This window comes from Episyrphus balteatus, chromosome 3 (assembly GCF_945859705.1).
Source record: "Episyrphus balteatus chromosome 3, idEpiBalt1.1, whole genome shotgun sequence".
NCBI lineage: Eukaryota > Metazoa > Arthropoda > Insecta > Diptera > Syrphidae > Episyrphus > Episyrphus balteatus.
In genome coordinates this window covers 46,303,073-46,322,220 of record NC_079136.1, presented here as the reverse complement: position 1 = coordinate 46,322,220, position 19,148 = coordinate 46,303,073, and the positions used below count along the sequence as shown (strand labels likewise).

Sequence of the window (19,148 nt, the reverse complement as noted above, 5' to 3'; positions counted from 1 at the left end):
TACGATAGCCGAAAGTTGCTAGAGACCTTGGGTGGGCACTAAAGTGTCTATTGATTTAAACACGTCAGGTTTCTCACTATAGTTGTTCGTGGATCATACATATCTGAGACTGAGTAAAACTAATACATACTTGGTTCAGCTATTAGCTTAACTCTACGTGGAGCAATTAGAACGATGGCAGAACTTTTCAATCTATACAGAAACAGGTCCCTTAACGATTCCAAAATAAAATATTATTAACCAAACAACCAACGGCTGTTGACGTTATGAAAGAGTCCATTTCCTCTAAACTCATCGGAATCTTCATAAACTAGCTTGGCTATAAAACTATTTATTTACTTTTTCTTGGATAGTTATTAAAATTACTCAAACCATCATATTTTCCCTAAGAAACAAAATTATCATCCCTTAAGAACTCATAAGAAAATTAATAGGTCCAAAGAATGTGTCGAGTTGAATTTAATTTATATGTTTTCATATCTCTTTCTTCTGCATTCATAACTTTATAGTGTAAACAGTTATTGTTCAACAAAATAATCGTTATTCCAATTACTACGAGTCCCTTTGTGATACTAAAAAGTTAACCCCTTATTACACTTACCAAACACACCGTTTTTTGATGGTGCAATAGGGGATGCAAGCTTTTCATACCAAAAATTACATAAAGTTCCATGTTTGCTCAGTACCTAGAAACCAGCTCCAGCTATTATTGTCATGCTTCCTTCCTTCCGAACGAGAAGAAGAACCAGATGAAACATCATTTCCGTCAGAACACGTTTCATAAAATTCATCTGTTTTGGGGATTGTGATGGGACATGCTGCCACATCAGACGTGGCAGATAAAAAAAAAAAAAAAAGCAAACAAAAATGATAAAAGAAAAAAAAAAGTCAAAAGAAAAACATGAAAAAAAAAAAAAACAATGAAACTAACTACGAACAAAGTAGAAGAACAACTTCCAACGACTTCTGACAAGGGATTTGCTCACCGTTGAACTTTTAAGACGCCCTCTGTCATTCGGTGTGGCAAAGGGTTACACGTCGTTGTTACAAGATGTAACTGTGTGTGTTGTGGTGTGAATTTCCTTCCTGGAAAATAGAAAAAAAGAAAGAATCATCACACAAGAAATCTTTAAAGTTCTTGAACTTAAAAATTCTTTTCTCTTCTCTTTTTTCTTCTTCCAACAAACTAAACACAAGAGATTTACAACTGCTTCGATAAAGGCAAAACCACCGACCGAGCCTCTATCACCACCAACATCGTCATCATCATCATCTTCGTCGTCGGTCGTCTTGTCACGGAGGCAAATTCGAAAAGTTTCCAGCTTTAACCTTTGCAGAAGTTTCCAATACCCTAAACCCTACCCTATCCTATTCTTATCCACATAGCCTCATAATATTACTCCTTGAAACGCTAGGAAAAAAGTGATAAGAAACCATTTTATCAAGTTGAGTTGAGAGTATTATATATGGAGTGTCGACTGTCGAATCGGTAACACACTATAGATGCGATATTGCTTATGTCGTTCTGAGAGATTAAATTCAAGGCACACAAGCGAGATACAACATAGAGATATAATATCTTTGAAGCCTTTGATATTCAATTTAGGTGTCAGAAATGCCAGATTACGAATATGTACAAAAAAAAACCATATGATGATGAAATAAGTCTTCTACTACTTCTTCTTCTTCTTTGGATTGCCATCAGGATCTGTTGCGGGATTAGAATGATGAACGCAGAGGAGAAAGTTAATTAATAAACTGATGCGCTGATGTCAGTTAGTGCAGAATATTTAACCAAAAACAAGTTCGTAGTAAATATTTATTCCCTGACAATTGAAAAACCTACACAAAGTAGAGTCTTTTCTGGAGAAATAGTAATTATCACTCTAAACACGTAGGCATTAATATTTCCTGCTACTGACACTCGTGTTAAGTTTTCGCTTTATTTGGATGGGATGAGGGATTTCCTGGGTTAAGTATTACAGTATTACGAGTACTTATTAATTGAGTGGGTTTTTGTGCGATTTAATTATTTTTATTGGGGGGAAAAATTCAACTAGTTCAAAAGTTCAACAAAAAATGGAAACAAACAAAAATTTATTATTTTCATTTGATGCATGTTGTGATGTTAAATGGGGGAAGGTATTTAATCAAGGAAAGAGATCATTAATGTGAAAGTTGAAAAAGTTAATGTTTTAATGAAATTGTGCCTACATGGGAAAAATAATTATAATAGGTTCCAAAATCTATTTTTATTTATTTTCAGTAGTCGCACATAAATCAACGAGACGCGGGTAAGTATCGATTTTATGTTAATGGTTTCTAATTTCAAAGATCTGCCATAATCTGAATATTTCTTGGTATTAGACTTCACTATAATAAGGACATATTCGAAATATGCTTGAAACAGACCAAATTTTAATACATTTTAGAGCCAATTCTTATTTTGTGATTTTTAAATTTTCAAAATTAGGGCTAAAATGGGGTAATAGTTTACTAAAATTCTTATTTTAGTCTAAAATCATTGGTGTTTTTGGAACAAATTATACAGATTTTAATGTCTCTTAAAAAAAAAAAAAAACACCCTTGCATCCAAATTGCTTTCTATTCCAAAAACAACATTTTTACTGATTTTTATTATGGTTGCCCATCAATTTTTGTTTCACTAAAAAAAAAATCACCTTTTAACCATGATATTCTTAAAGACACTTTAGATTCTTGTTTCCAATATCAAAAGTAACATAATTGCTGAATTTCTACTACTATTATTACTCAGTTTTTCCAATACATAAATTCACATTTTCTCTACACCTTAATAAATACCCTTTTACTGAAGATAATTTTGTAAACAGTATACTCTTTAAAAAAATAACATAGTTTATGTTAAAAAAAAAACACCCTTTCACCAAAAATATTTTTATGGATTCTTAGTCCTTGCTTTATATTAGAGTTTCATGTTTTTTTCACATAAGATTCGGCTGTATTTTACCTGTTGAAGAAAAAAAAAAAAAAAACATTTTTGCGTTTAATCGGGAATAACTTTTCTTAGAGCAATCGTACTGGCTTTACTTTCATGACATTAGATTCAGCATACAAAAATAACCAAAAAACTTGTTTTTCACTATTTTGTTAGCCTTCAACCCCTACCTCTTTTCCGCAAAAAAAAAAAACACCCTTCCACTCAATTTTTTCTATAGATTCTTTTGTTCATTGGTTCTTATTCATTCATTATCACAATCTTTTTGTTAGAAACTGAAACACACTAAGGATATTTTAATGTTGTTAAATATTCGAATTCGAAACAAATGCTTATAAAACAAAATCCGAAAAGTTTTGACGTGATAACGTCTTATAAATCGATGAACCATGGCAGCCACCACAAAAAAGTGACGCCATTTTCTAACGTTACACTCTTGCACTTTCGCAGTGCTGCAAAAAAATTTAAATTCAGAATTAAAAATAAACTATTAGAGATATAAAAATCTTCTATAGCTTATTTGAAAGATAATAACCTAAAGCTTAATCCAAATGAAGGATTTTTAAAAATTCCGTCATTTAATAGGGTAAACAGGGGTAAAACGGAAAGATGAAATTTGGGCTAAAATCTAAACGCGAAGTTGTAGAGAATTGATTTTGTTTGCTATAGATAGATGAGATTAATTTAAGAATAACTGCATTTGAGAAAAAATTCTAAAAAATTTTGAAACTAAGCTATAACGTTTTGTTTGAATGTTGTACACATGTTGGGGCTATGACAAAATGATTATTTTGGGTAAATTAAATTTTTTTTGACAATTCTAAAGATGTTAGGTGAAAGATGAGGGAAAAAAAATTGGGAGTTTGATACGGATTTTTTTCCAACACTCTACATTTCGAAATCTGAATTTTTGAAAAACACCTTGTTTTTTAGGGGTATTTTTGGGTAATTTTTTGATTTTTACCTTTTTGTTGAAGTGTTCAAAAAATCTCAAACTTATAGGACATGTAGGTTTTGGCCTAATGCATATATGTGCAAAAACTTGGAATTGTTTAGTGAGCTTTGACTGAATAACGAAAGAAACAAGTTTTTAAAAAAACACGTTTTTTGACAATTTTTAACCGATTTTCATCGTTTTTTATTTTTATCTTTTTTTCTTTAATAGATACAGGAATAAAGTATACGCAGTAATGATAGACCATGATCACGACTAAATGTGTGCGAAGTTTCAATCATTTTCGTAAACACAATTTTGAGATAACGGTAAAATTAACGGTTTTTAACATGCATTTAATATATAACACATAACGATAGACTAACTACAAGCTACACAATGTTAAATCAAGAAACTTGCGAAAAACCTCAAAACACCAGTGGAGATCTGTTGCCCCCCGAACAGCCACCAGTGTGGGAAGTACCGTAATCTCAGTCTGGAAATTCGACATGGTTGACTTCAAAAAATTCTAACTTCTCTTTTAGGCATCTTTGAAATGACATTGATACGTCATATGAAAGGTGAAATAATAAGCTTTAACATGATATATATATTTTTATAGGTTGTCAAACAAAAAAATTGATTCCATAGCGTGAGATTATAAAAACAAATGTTTGTTTTTGCTTTTTTTAATGAAATTTGATCGAGTTCAAAAAATTCTAGCTCTTGTTGTAGATGTCTCATAGACCTGATCGATATATATATTTTGAGCTAAGACAATAAGCTTTCAGATGGTATAAAATTTTTTATAGGTTGTTAGGGAAAAAAATGGAATTAATGACGTGAGAAAATTCATGTCTTCTTTGCTTTTTTGATGAAAATGATTGTTTTCAATAAATTATTTTTATAATCTTTGTGCATTATACAAATTTAAAAATAAAAGAAATACTTGGCTTTTATATTGCATAATTTATTTTGTAAGCTTTTAAAATAAAAAAATTAATATAATGAGAAAATAAAAAAGGTAATTTTTTTTAGTTTTTTCTTGTAAATTATGATTGTTTGAAAAAGTAAACTCTTCAATTGACTCATTTTAAACAAACCACACAACCTGTTTTCTGACGACGTTATCACGTAAAATCATCGTCCGTAAACCGGCTTTACAGACAGCCTCTTTTTTAATCGAGATTTTTTGAAAAATTTCATCTACATTTATATCTTCAAAATGAAATTTTACGACCTCAATTTTTCGAATTAATAGTTTAAACACTTTTTTAAAGTTCAACAAAATTAGTCCAAAAATTTGGAGCAATTTTAGAAATAACTTTTAAAAACATTAAAAAATTTCAAAAGTTAAATGTTTGTAAAAATTTAACTGAATAAAAAATGGGATTTGGCTTTGCTCTAAAATTCCTATTTTTCAGCATGTTTTGAAAGAAAATTGGAACATTCCGGAACATGTCAAGAACAATTTGGAACAAATATCAGTAAAAAATTAAAAAAAAAGCGAGTTTAATTCGTGCACTCAGTAAAAATTAATATTATATTTAAGACATATCTCGTTAACTGCTTAACCGATTTTATTCCAATTTTGACGAAATTCAAGAGATCTACTAGAAATCTTGAGGTTTATTACGTTACTAGAAAGAATAAGATGGGATACACATAAATTCCCAAACAAAAACATTAAATACAAACACTGGAAAATAAATGTTTATACCATTCTCTTATTTCGAAAATACAATTTTTTTTTTTTTGTTACATTTTGACCTTGCCAAACTTTAAACAATAAAAACGAATGAAATAAAGTAATCTCTCAAGTTTCCCAAAAAAATTGTATGTTAAATGTTCACGCCCGTCTTCAAAATTTCATCTCAACGACCGACGACAACTCCCTAACAACCTTTTGCATTTGACATTTTCTATTGTCTACTTCAAAAACATTTCATCCATTTATTGCCTCATTGCCAAAAGCAACAGCAGCAGCAGTAGCCAATTAGGCCATTAGCAAAAACTTGACACAATTGTATCGCATCATTGCAAAATGTTTGATACTTAAAATACAATTTGCAAGGCGAGGCGAGAGCAAGGCGACAAAAATGCCAAGAATAACGAAGAGCAATAAAGAATTCGCTTTTTTTGAAATTAGAACGGAAAATGAATTTTTTAACAAAAATAAAAGTATAATCGCAATCGCACACAACAAAACGACGAAAGAAGACGACTACCTATATCGCTAAGGAAGAAGGGGGACAAAAAACTTTGTTTTCACTTCTTCCACTCTCGAGGACGAGAGAACCTTTTGCGCCAGCAGCATCCACTCCACTGTCACTATTTCGCACAAGATTGTACCTTATCTAAACGAGTTTATTTTTTATCAGATAACACAAAAAAAGACTCCTCTGACTCTTTCCACCCCCAGGATACCCCTCTTCTTCAACGACGAACGGGCATAGCATCCAAAAGCCAGCGTTCATATAGTTTAGATGCTTAGCGCACAAAATGGCAGTTAAAGTATTCTTCTCGTTTCGAAAACGAGCGGAAACGGACGCACGGTCGAAAAAGGCCATGAACTTTTTCGCCGTTATTCCCCGCCTCTGTAAGAACCGTTACCATTGGCGTTGCCTGTATTTTGTTTGGGTGTTTTTTTTTTTGGTTTTATTTTGCCGCTACGTTAGTGCTGCAGCGCGAAATAGCGATTAGCCTAAAAACAGGATGAATTAAGAATTAATAACTCGATTTCTGGGCTGAAAAGGAAACGCGCCAGGCTAAACCATCCAGCAGCAGCAAGTCGAAGCGAAAAAAAAAACTATAAACGAAAACGAACAAACTCGACGAACGTTTCAGCCAGATACAAGCATCAGCTTCTACTTCAGCATCCGCGCGCAATTCAAGTGATGAACGACATCCTTACTGTTCTTTGTGGTTTTCCCCAGGATCCATTTTGAGTGGAGTACACCGCACCGTACCGTCTGCAATGATGATGTTGCTATGGAGGAGGTGGTTGGTACTGGAAGGTGGTAGCTCGTGATGGTGCGGAGGAAACAATTAAAACTTTTGCAATTAGGCAATTTAGTGGCCGACATCCGACTTGGCCATGATTGTATAGAAGATATAATAATAATAAGTGCGGTTAATTGCTTAACCAGATGATCTTTATTGGCTGAGATTGAGAGATTTGCTTTTTCCTTATGCCGCATAGAACCACGCCGTGCCGCGCCGACGAGTAATTAGGTATTGTAGGAGTACTTTGAATTTATTCATGACACTGTTTTGGTTTTTCAAATTCCAAAAAAACAACCAAACATTGAGACTTATCAACTTTGGGTTTTTTCTTAGGGTGGTTAGAAGAAAGGGGAAGAAGGTATAGGGGAATTAAATTTAATGACTTCTCTGCCGCTCATTGAATAACAGATGGAATTTACAATGAGGTTAAATTGGTCTTTGATTCTTGGGAAAATTATTCAATTGCCTGTGATTTTCAATTGCTTTTGGGTTATGTTTTGTGGATTTTTCGACAACAGATTGCGAAGAGGTTTAGTAGGAATAATCTATATTTTTAGTGTTCAAAAAGTGTAAAGGTAGTTAACAAAAAAAAAAAAAATTGAAGTCATAAAGCCTAATTACATTTATTAGTTTAAGGATCAAATCTTCGTTGATTCAAGCGTCATAAAATATTTCATTTTTTTTGCTTCGAAGATTCAGAATTAATTTTTTTGTACGTTTTTTTTTGTACTTTTTTCATGTTTTCAAGTAATTTTTTTTATTTTTTTTACAGAAAACCACCAGAAAATATCTTCAAATGGCTCTTCAACGAATCCTTAATTCCTCTCAAAAACTGATCAAACAAAATATAAAATTTGACATTTTTCGTGCAGAAATTCATTCTCTGAAGAAAATTGGCAAACGTGAAATTGTTGGATATGGTTGGAATGGTACAGCTTGTTATATTGATCATGTAAGCTATCCAATGCCTGGGATTCGTTACAAAGAACCTAGCAACGAATCAATATGCTTGAATGCAAAGGAGCAACTTGATTGGAGAAAATTGTCGATGGTAGAAAAGAGAGCATTATATCGTTATTCATTTTGTCAGACATTTAGTGAATTGAAAGCTGGTACGGGAGAATGGAAAATGCATTTGGGCTTTGTTTTGATGGCTATATCGTTGGGGATTTGGGTAACGATTTTTAATCACAAATATTGTAAGTTTATTTTGAAATAGTAAAATAAAGGAATTGTATTTTATTTAGTTTATGTATATAATTCACAGTATATGATAAATTGCCTGTTTCGTTTGATGAAGAACATCAAAAGGCACAACTTAAACGGATGCTTACACTTGAAATTAATCCAGTTCAAGGGATTTCATCCAAATGGGACTATGAGAAAAAGAAATGGAAATAGGTTCAGATTTTTAAATAAGGAGTTTTAAGTTTTTGAAATAAATAACATTTGTGAAAAAAAATTTATCTTGAGTTTTAATTATTATAAAAGTCTTATTCGCCTTGAACCTAGATCTTTTCATAATAATTGTTTTTTTTTTTTTTCTATTTCAATTGTTTTTCTACGTTATGAAATATACAACAAATGTCAAATACATTAAAGTGGGCTCACGTCCGGTGAAGTAAATCCAGAGTAGGTAGTTTGGAATGTTAATTTTACCCCGCAGAAAACGAATTTTTGCTTTTTTGTGGGAAAGAAGCTTCAAATAATGAAATAAGTACCTACTTAATGTTTTTTTTTCATACCATCCATCGCACAGTACAGTAAAATCGCTTGAACTCGATTTAAAACTCGTTTTTTTAAGTTTTTTAACATTTAAAACAAGAATTAAAAAAAATTCAATATCCGTTTTGAAAAAATGCAAGTTTTATTTTTATATGCAAAGTTAAGAAAGTGATTGTATGACGGGAAACGTTAGAAAATATTTCCGAAAATGGGAAAATTAGTTTTTCAAACTAGGTATGCATATAAGGGCGTTCGTTATTTAGGTCTTTTTCTGGAATCAAGTTCCTATGTTTAAAAACTGTTTCTAAATACCTAATAAAAAAAATCCCCTAATTTTTTTAGGCTATATCTAAAAAAAATGACCTAATAAGTCAACATACATATATCTATTTCAAATGAGAAAAAAATTTAACCCCCTTTAGGGCGCCATCTAGCGTCAAAATAAAAATCTAAAAAAATTAGGGGATTTTTTTTTTATTATTTAAAAACAGTTTTTCCACTTAGGAACTTGATTCAAAAATAACGAACGCCCTAGTGTATATAGCCCAGGCAAATTAGTAAATAAAATCGCATTTTTCGATGGACAAAATTTTTTTTCACGGAATGTGTTCGGGTGTCCTCATTTTAAAATTCAAATTGTTGGGATGATATTATGACGTCGGGAGCAGCCGCCATCTTGGAAAACAGGTTATTGCCGTTTTTATTTAATGTAATGTTCAAGAACAGATTTATTCACAATAAAATTATCTAAAAAATAATGTACGTATGAATTCCGTGAGTATAATAATAAGATTTAATTTTTAAGAGTCGGTCAAGTCAGGGTTTGTCTCGCTTAGGGCAAAATGACATTTTTTCAAATATCTGACGAACTTTTAATTTGTTTGGGTTTTTCTTCAAGAATAAGTTATAGCCAACCAACCAACTTCTTCTCCAAAATGGCGGCTGCTCCCGACGTCACATCATCTTAAAAAATTGACTTTCATGATAAAAATTTACATTCCATGAATAAAATTTTGTTTTGTGAAAAATGTGATTTTATGGCCATATTTTGACTAATTTTCCTAGGCTAGTACCGTTATTTTTGGTCCAACAAAATTAATTCCAAAAATCCTTTTGAAGCTACCTACCAAGTTTGAAAATAATCGGTAGATTAACGCCGACAGCCAGAAAGATTATGTAAAAAAAATAAAAATTGTTTTTTTTTGATATTGCAAACACAACTTTTTGGACTGTTTAGACCTCCTCCAAAACAATATGCCAAAGTTGATTTCTTGTATACAAATTTTTTTTGTTGAAAATCGTTAGAGCCGTAAAAATAAAATGCACGAATAAGTCGCACATCCTTGCTCTTATGGTAAAAGTAGATTTTATCTTAAACATTTCTATGAAAAAAATGGTTAGAGCCGTTTAAAAAAAAATATTTTTAGTTCATAAAAAGCAACATTACACACACAAATTTTAATAATAATCGTGTAATTGGTGTAATGCCTTGAAACAATGCACTCGATACAAAAATGTTGACAGAAATATATTTGATAAGAAAGAGTTAATAAAAGTTATGTGTGATTTTTCAAAGTGAAGACTTTTGATAACACTACTGTACTCATTGTCTGTTCTGTCAATATTTTTCTTCATGAATTTTCGTCATCCTACTGACAAAAATTGCCTAGAAAACCCTACCTTAATATTTTACTGCATCATTGCTGTAAGTGTAAGCATTTTCTTTAAACCATTTTCAATTAACCAACCTTAATTAATTGGGTCATCACTTATCAACACTGTTAAATATAAATGCGGTTCCTATCTGCTTTAGACCCTAATTCTATTAACACATTCTAAAGATATACTCATTTAAGTAATGTGTCACTTAAATCCCAATGAATCCTCAATCTAAGTCCAAATCTGAATCTCACCCAATTAACATATTATATAATAAATAGAGATGTGTATCTGGATATAATTCCATTTACATACATACTTAACTTAAACCACAGCGGATCGAAGATAAATGTTAACAATTGCCCAAGCTAAAGACATTTTAGTTGTAATGCTTTTGTTTTATAGTCTGAAAAGTAGGGTTGCAAATGAAATCAAACTTAGGATACTGTTGTTATCAAAATTACTTAACTATAATTGGTATATTTCAATGCTTAATGTGTAATGTTTTTTAGACCAGTTTATACCAAACCAATCAAACTTTTTTTTAATATTTTTTCCACTTTTTTCAGTATTAGTTTTACTAAATATCACAGATGAAAAATTCTGTAGTCAATATTAAAATTTTTTACTTGCGGTTTCATTTATTAGACCAGTTTATACCAATTGGTTTTAAGAAGAGCATAAGCTGTTTATCACTGAATATCTTTCTTCCTGAGAATATTTTGAAGTAGAACAAAATTGGGTTCGATTACAAAAGTTAGGAAAAATTTATACAATTTATACCATTTAGGCACAAATTAATGGTATAAAATGCTGTCGTATTAGAAACATGTCAATAAAAACAGTTTTAATTGTTTAATTATATTTGTATAATTTCATTGATCTTAGTGCAAAAAAAAAAATATATAAACTACAACACTATCTCTCAGACTATCCCACAAAAAGTAATCGCCAATCCTACCCCAAAACCATCAACAAACAAGTTCGTCATCATCGTTGTAGAGTATTTCCTTTAAGAAATCACTATCTGTGCTGGTGCGTAAATATTTGACAAATAACTTTCTCTCTCTTGGCCACAAAGAAGTGGTAAGGCTATATATACCAGCACCAGCAGCAGCAAAACCAGCATTCCTTGAGGCAACACGAAAAAAATTCGTCGTCGTCGTCCCCACTGGATGATGTCGAAACAACAACAACAAAAACAATTCGAAACTTTCCACACCACCAAATAATATCCGCCACCTTACGAAAAACCCAAAAACACACAGAACACAAGAAACTTTCTCCGCATCAATGTGAAACACGATGAAACTTTATCCTAGCGCGCGCTGCTCTCGTTTTCCTCCAATCGTCCTGAGTCCATGGGTGAGTAAATATTTGAAAATTAATAAATGAAATTTTCCACCAAACAAACGAAACAGGACGAAAGAAACAGAAGAAAATAAAAAAAAAAAAAAATAATGAAAACAACTAAATAAAGGATCCCCAAAACAAAGCTACAAAAAGAAGTAAGAAAATAAAGTTTTTTTTTTGTTCCTTGAAAATAAAAACAAAGATAAATAAGAAAAGAAACACAAGCAAAAAAACACACAAACAAACAGAAAAAGAGATACAAAAAAACAATCATATCCCCGCTGGGCAACACACAATTCAGATCTGAATTAAGAGAATTATTCGATTCGATACAATTTTCTCATCGAAGTTATTGGATGGAACTTGCCAATGACCAGATAGCATTGCGATTTTGCTACCAGGGCCGTATTAAGTGGTCTTTCAAAATATAATCTTCCGTTTGATAGAGTAAAAATTGATACTTAACAGCACATAAGTTGATAGAGGAAATGAAATTAAAAAAAGGAAGGGTTTCCAAGTTTTCAAATGGAAACTTTTACAATGTATGCATGGCAACCCTATTTAACCAACAAAATTTCTAAATCACTTTATTCCAAATCGTACGCTTTGGTATAAGAAAAATTGGTTTGTATCGCGTAGAGTAGTTTACAAATAAGCCAGAAATAAAAAAAAACTCTTCTACATACGGCACCGCTAAAGTTCTTAAAGGTTTGGACATCAAAACACCCCATCAAAAAATTTTTTGAATTAAGAACTATTTTTAAACTTGATAGTAAAATAAGTTTTCATTATTTTAACAGCGAAAAACTTGTTTTAATTGTAAGTTTTTCTTGTGTTGGGTCACTGTGGCGTATGAGTAACTATTGTTTTATTAGCTAATCTTATAGGTTCTAATTCGTGCTTGAAAACCAAATAAGTTTATATTGATTGAAAGATTAAAGACAATATAAGTGTCTTTAGATTTTTTTGTAAATTGTCCATCTCGGGTGATAATATTATTCCATTAAATGCTGTTCTTGTGATATTTCAACTCAGCTTTGAAATATTGTTTAGTATGAAGTTAATTAACTTTTTTTTGACGTCATAACGTCTTATAAATCGATGAACCATGGCAGCCACCACAAAAAAGTGACGCCATTTTCTAACGTGTATACACTCTGGCACTTTCGCAGTGCGGCAAAAAATTTAAATTCAGAATTAAAAATAAACTATTAGAGATACAAAAATCTTCTATAGCTTATTTGAAAGCTAATAACCTAAAGCTTAATCCAAATGAAGAATTTTTAAAAATTCCGTCATTTAATAGGGTAAACAGGGGTAAAACGGAAAGATGAAATTTGGGCTAAAATATAAACACGAAGTCGTAGAGCATTGATTTGTTTGCTATTTATAGATGCAATTAATATAATAATAACTGCATTTAAGAAAAAATTCTAAAACATTTTGAAACTAGGCTAAACGTTTTGTTTGAACGTTGTACACATGTTGGGGCTATGACAAAATGATGAAATTTTTTTTGAAAATTCTAAAGATGCTAGGTGAAAGATGAGGAAAAAAAATTAGAAGTTTGATACGGATTTTTTTCTAACACTCTGCATTTCGAAATATGAATTTTTGAAAAACACCTTGTTTTTTAGGGGTATTTTTGGGTAATTTTTTGATTTTTACCTTTTTGTTGGAGCGTTCAAAAAATCTCAAACTTATAGGACATGTAGGTTTTGGCTTTATGCATACATGTGCAAACGTGGAAACGTTTAGTGAGATTTGACTGAATAACGAAAGAAACAAGTTTTAAAAAAACACGTTTTTTGACCGTTTTTAACCGATTTTCATTTTCGTTTTTGATTTTTATCTTTTTTTCTTTAATAGATACAGGAATAAAGTATATGAAGTAATGATAGACCATGATCACGACTAAATGTGTGCGAAGTTCCAATCATTTTCGTTGACACAATTTTGAGATAACGGTACAATAAAATTTTAGAATTCAACAGGTTATAACTTTTGACCAAGAGCAGATAGAAATTTTATTAAACTTTTATGAGCATCCTGATACAATTACCTTTCATTTGGTATATCACACATAACGGTAGACTAACTACAAGCTACACAATGTTAAATCAAGAAACTTGCGAAAAACCTCAAAACACCAGTGGAGATCTGTTGCCCCCCGAACAGCCACCAGTGTGGGAAGTACCGTAATCTCAGTCTGGAAATTCGACATGGTTGACTTTAAAAAATTCTAACTTCTCTTGTAGGCATCTTTGAAATGAGATTGATACGTCATATGAAGGGTGAAATAATAAGCTTTCACATGGTATAAAATGTTTAGGTTGTCAAACAAAAAAATTGAATCCATAGCGTGAGAACATAAAAATAAATGTTTTTTTTTACTCTTTTTTAATGAAATTTGATCGAGTTCAAAAAATTCTAGCTCTTTTTGTAGATGTCTCATAGACCTGATCGATACATATATATTGAGCTAAGACAATAAGCTTTCAGATGGTATAAAATTTTTTATAGGTTGTTAGGGAAAAAAATGGAATTAATGACGTGAGAAGATAAAAATTCATGTTTTTTTTTAGCTTTTTTTGATGAAAGTGATTGTTTTCAATAAATTATTTTTATACTTTTTGCGCATTGTAAAAATTTAAAAATGGTTTTATTCTTAAGAAGAAATACTTGGCTTTTAAATTGCATAATTTTTTTTGTAAGCTTTTAAAATAAAAAAAATTAATATAGGTAATGAGAAAATAAAAAAGGTATATTTTTTTAGCTTTTTCTTGTAAATTATGATTGTTTGAAAAAAGTAAACGCTTCAATTGACTCATTTTAAACAAAAGCACACAACCTGTTTTCTGACGATGTTATCACGTAAAATCATCGTCCGTGAACCGACTTTACAGACAACCTCTTTTTTTTTTTGGAATTTTGTTTTCTTAGAATGTAGGTTTAGTTTAGTATGTGCTAAAACTAATACAAATACCTACAATCGATTTTTGTCTAAATAATTTAAACAAAAGAAGATTTTTATAAAAAATATTTTCATAAAAATAAAGTAAGAAATTATTGATCAACGACTTGTTTCTTGGAGGATAATTTCAAAGCGCCCCTGTTTAAACGGAAGCCAAACCATGACCTACGGTCCACCAATACACATCATCTGAGGATTCTTTTTTTATATACGTGGCAAGAATTCCTAAGATGTAAGCAAAGCACAGAGAGAAGCTATATCGATGAAAGAAAAACTTTTTTTCTTGTGGACATCTCACCGCAACGTCTCTTGAATATGTGGGATTCTAGTAGGTATATCCACAGAAAAGATCCGATATCCTGTTGAAAAGTTTGAGACAAATCTCAAAAGAAATGAAATAACGACTCAATGTGTATTGTGTTTTTGAATCTAATCGAGTTATTCCAAATAAAAATCAAATAAAGCCCAAACTTCCATATGAAGGTGTTTTTTCTTGCCATGGCTCTGCCGCTTTTCACAATGCAGTTCAATTGGTTTTCATTTTTTAAGTGTTTCTTTTTTTTTCTTCAATTTTTTTTTTTTCTTAACAACTTTGTTATTGTTGTTAGTTTTGGAATTTTATTGCCTACTTTTTGTTAAATTGAGGTAATTTTATTTTCTTGGTATATTGGAATTTATTTTTTTTAAATCTTTATAATTAAATTGCAGAATATAAATCCAATTCATGATTTTCGAAGAATATGATATTTAAATATACTTTTTTCGAGTGAAAAGGCAACAATCATAATTTTATTCGGAAGCAAAAAGCGCAATGCATTTCCAACAATATAATAATTAAATAAATTATATGAATCAACTTTGAGATAAAATAGCGCAACGCAGCGTAACTTTATCCCTATCGTTTCCCCATTCCCAGTGCAACGGGATTTTGAAATTCATAACTGGATGCGCTGCATCAGCTATATAATGATATCCAGGAATGGTACATTTCATTCAATTCAAGATTTTGTTACAAACCAGAGTATAGTCATAATATTTAATTGCAAATTTAGTCAGCTAGCGAGGCATCCATTATAACTATACCGCGATGCCATTTAAATTACCATAAACCACTCTAATGCTCTTTAAAAATGGAACTATATACACTCAAAGAAATATTTGGCTTTAACTAATTTGTGTAAAATTTCAAAACTCTTGTTTTTTGTTGAAGAATATCTGTAATTTCAATAAATAAACAAAAAAACAAAAAGAAAAAAAAAATATAATGTGTGCAATTCACACGTGGTTGAAGTGAAACCTCAAAAATCATTTAAAAAAAAAATCGAAAAAATATATTTTTTTTTTTATTCCATCACTTTTTTTATATTACAACCTACAATAAATTTTATACCATCTGAAAGCTTATTGTTTGAGCTCAAAATATTTATATCGACCATGTTCATACAACATCTACAAAAAGAGCTAGAATTTTTTTAACCCAATTAGTTTTCATAAAAAAAGCAAAACAATCAATCTCTTTTCTCTTCTAACGCCATTAAATCCATTTTTTAAAAGACAACCTATAATAAATTTTATATCATTATTATTTCACCTTTTATATGACGCTTCAATCATATTTCTACCATGCCTACAAAAAAAGTAAGAATTTTTTAAAGCCAACCATGTCGAAATTTCAAACTGAGATCACTTTACTTCCTCTACTGCTGGCTGGTCATCGGCAACAAATCTTCACAGGTGTTTTGAGGTATTTTTCAAGTTTTTCAAATAAAGATTATAAAACTTGTGGAGCACGTACCGTTATGTGTGATATATTAAATGAAAGGTAATATTATCAGCATGAGTATAAAAGTTAAATACATTTGTTATGTGCTCTAGATCAAAAGATATAACGTGTTTAGAAAAAGAACATCTTTTCACCGTTATCTCAGAATTTTGAATATGAAATTCAAATTGAAATTTTGCACAATCATAATTCATTTAATTACCTATCTACTGTATAAATTTCATTTATCTATTTATTAAAACAAAAAAGTTATAATCAATTGATTTTTCGTGTCGCTTTTTCGTTTCATCTTGTTTCAAATCATTACGATACTAAAGAAGTTTTCACTTCAAAAATATTTGCATAAACTAAAGCGCGAATAGTTAATGTGTATTGCTTTTGACCAGCGGACTAAAAATATATTTCTTGTCAAATATTTATAAATGATTTATATTCTCATATTTAAATAGTGCTATTTGTTGTGGAAAAGTAAAAACTCTACCAATTAAGAAAAACCGTGTTTTAAAATACGTAGGCTAAATGATAAAAGTACCTTTTATGTCAAAGCTTTTTTAGAAAAATATTTTGAATTAGTTATAATTTGATTTTTTAAGGAATTTCATAAGAAATGCAAAAATATGTGATTATTTTTTTATAATTTCTTACGCCATATTTCCGTTACCCGTATTTTTTGAGAAAAACAAAAAACGCAATTATATTAAAATCACTTACAGCATTATGTATGTTAAATTTAATCTTAATCGTGCCGTTTTCGAGAAAGTTGTATTAACGCAATCACGATGTACGGGAAGAGCCGACATCAGCGATTTAAAAAATGTTAATATCATATTTAAATTATCCATATTTTTTGAGAAAAACTAAAAACGCAATTATGCTAGATTTATGTACAAGATTACGTGTGTAAAATTTAATAAAAATCGTTTGAGTCGTTTTCGAGAAAATTGCAATTAACTCATGCAATAACTCATGCACGGGAAGAGCCGACATCAGCGATTTAAAAAAAATGTTAATATCATATTTTCACTATACGTATTTTCTGAGAAAAAAAAAATGAAGTTTTGTTAGATTTACGTACAGTATTACGTGATTCAAATTTAATCAAAATCGTTAGAGCCGTTTTCGAGAAAATTGCAATACTTCGAACACTTTGTATGGGAGGAATATGTTCTAAGCCAGATATTAAAAAAAAAAAAAAACAAAAAAAACCAACAATGGAAATTACAAAAAAATAATCTGTACCAAATTTCAAGAAAATCCGTCCACCCGTTTCGGCTGCAGCTTCATGTACAGCTTTTTTTGACGACGCACCGAACCACAGACCGACGGACGTCATGACGAAAACCACTTTTTCGGACTTCTCCATCATCGTAATGTTAGTTTTGATTTAAACCTCGAATTTTTGTTTTGACACGAAACCAATACTTGCCCTTTAGAGCAAGTACAAAACTATTTAAATCATTAGTTCCCCACCTATTATTTTGTTAGACACATCAATACCTTTGGAAGATGGCGCTTATTAGCTTTAAATTATCAGGTTTTGTAACACTTATTATCTGATGGTACCGTATCGTAATTGAACATGTCTTGGAGTTGGAATTTTGCTAAAAAATGATTAGGCCGCAAGTTCCTGACAAACCACAAACCAGTAAACAAATTTTATCTTTCTTTCTACGTGTCGAGTTACTCATTTTGTATTCATTAATTCTTTTGAAAAAATAAATTAACAGACGAATTTAAATAAACAAAATTAATATGTCAAAAATATCAAGTAACTAACTGTGAAAATTAAAATAAATCCTAACTAACTTCACCAAATAAATTTGAAAAAGATAATTTTTTTTTAAGTATGGGCACCTGCCTAAAATAGCATTCAAGCAAAAATTTTGAGCTTGTTGAACGCTCACTTTCACTTGAGCTAAAAAGCTGATATTTGACGTATTTTATATAAAATACATGTATAGCAAGTTTTTAAGTGGGGAACAACAAAAATGTGAAATCCAAAAAATTGGACCACCCTAACGTAGGTACTTCTTTAATTGAAAGTAGAGTCAAATATTGAACAAAAAAAAAATCAAAATTGTAATTTTACCAACATTAATCGGTGCCGTCAAAACAAAAATTATAGTGGATTGACCAAAGCAAATTATGTAGGTACCTTCTTCGAAACTCGGGCGAACAGCTGTGATTTTGATAATATTTTTTTTTTCAAACGACAAATACAAATTTTTTTTAAATTTTCAAAAAAACTTTAGTTTATTAGTCAATACTTGAAAATAAATTTAAAAAAATCGACCCGTTTTCGTCGAGAAATTTAGAAAAAAAGTTCTATGGGAATTACCGTTAGTTCTGTTAGTTTTTAGGTGGTAGGTAGTATTTTAATATTTTATTTTACATAACTCAAAAATATGTTATCAAAGTTGTTAGAGCCATTATTGAAAAAAAAAAAAACAAAATAAATAAATACAAATAAACCCGCATTTTCGTTTTATGACAGTTGGAAAAAGTCCTAAAGGGAAGCATTAAAAACTCTTAACTATCAACTTGGGATGCAATTAATATAAGAATAACTGCATTTAAGAAAAAATTCTAAAAGATTTTGAAACTAAGATATAACGTTTGGTAAAGGAATTTTTTTTTGACAATTCTAAAGATGTTAAATGAAAGATGAAGGAAAAAAAAACTAGGAGTATGATACGGATTTTTTTCCAAAACTCTGCGTTTCGAAATATGAATTTTT

At 30.4% G+C, this 19,148-nt stretch overlaps 2 protein-coding genes across 2 annotated transcripts in view; one reads left to right on the top strand and one right to left on the bottom strand.

Annotated features, from left to right (window-relative positions):
- LOC129913190 (uncharacterized protein DDB_G0288805) overlaps positions 1–19,148 on the bottom strand; it is a 306,856-nt gene that overhangs the window by 242,765 nt on the left and 44,943 nt on the right. The gene's annotated exons all lie outside the window — the stretch shown is intronic.
- LOC129913195 (cytochrome c oxidase subunit 4 isoform 1, mitochondrial-like) lies at positions 7,536–8,383 on the top strand. The gene is made up of 3 exons (XM_055991750.1): positions 7,536–7,629; positions 7,690–8,116; positions 8,185–8,383. Exons 2-3 carry the CDS (start codon positions 7,714–7,716, stop codon positions 8,316–8,318), a joined length of 537 nt encoding a protein of 178 aa, XP_055847725.1. The 5' UTR covers positions 7,536–7,629; positions 7,690–7,713; the 3' UTR covers positions 8,319–8,383.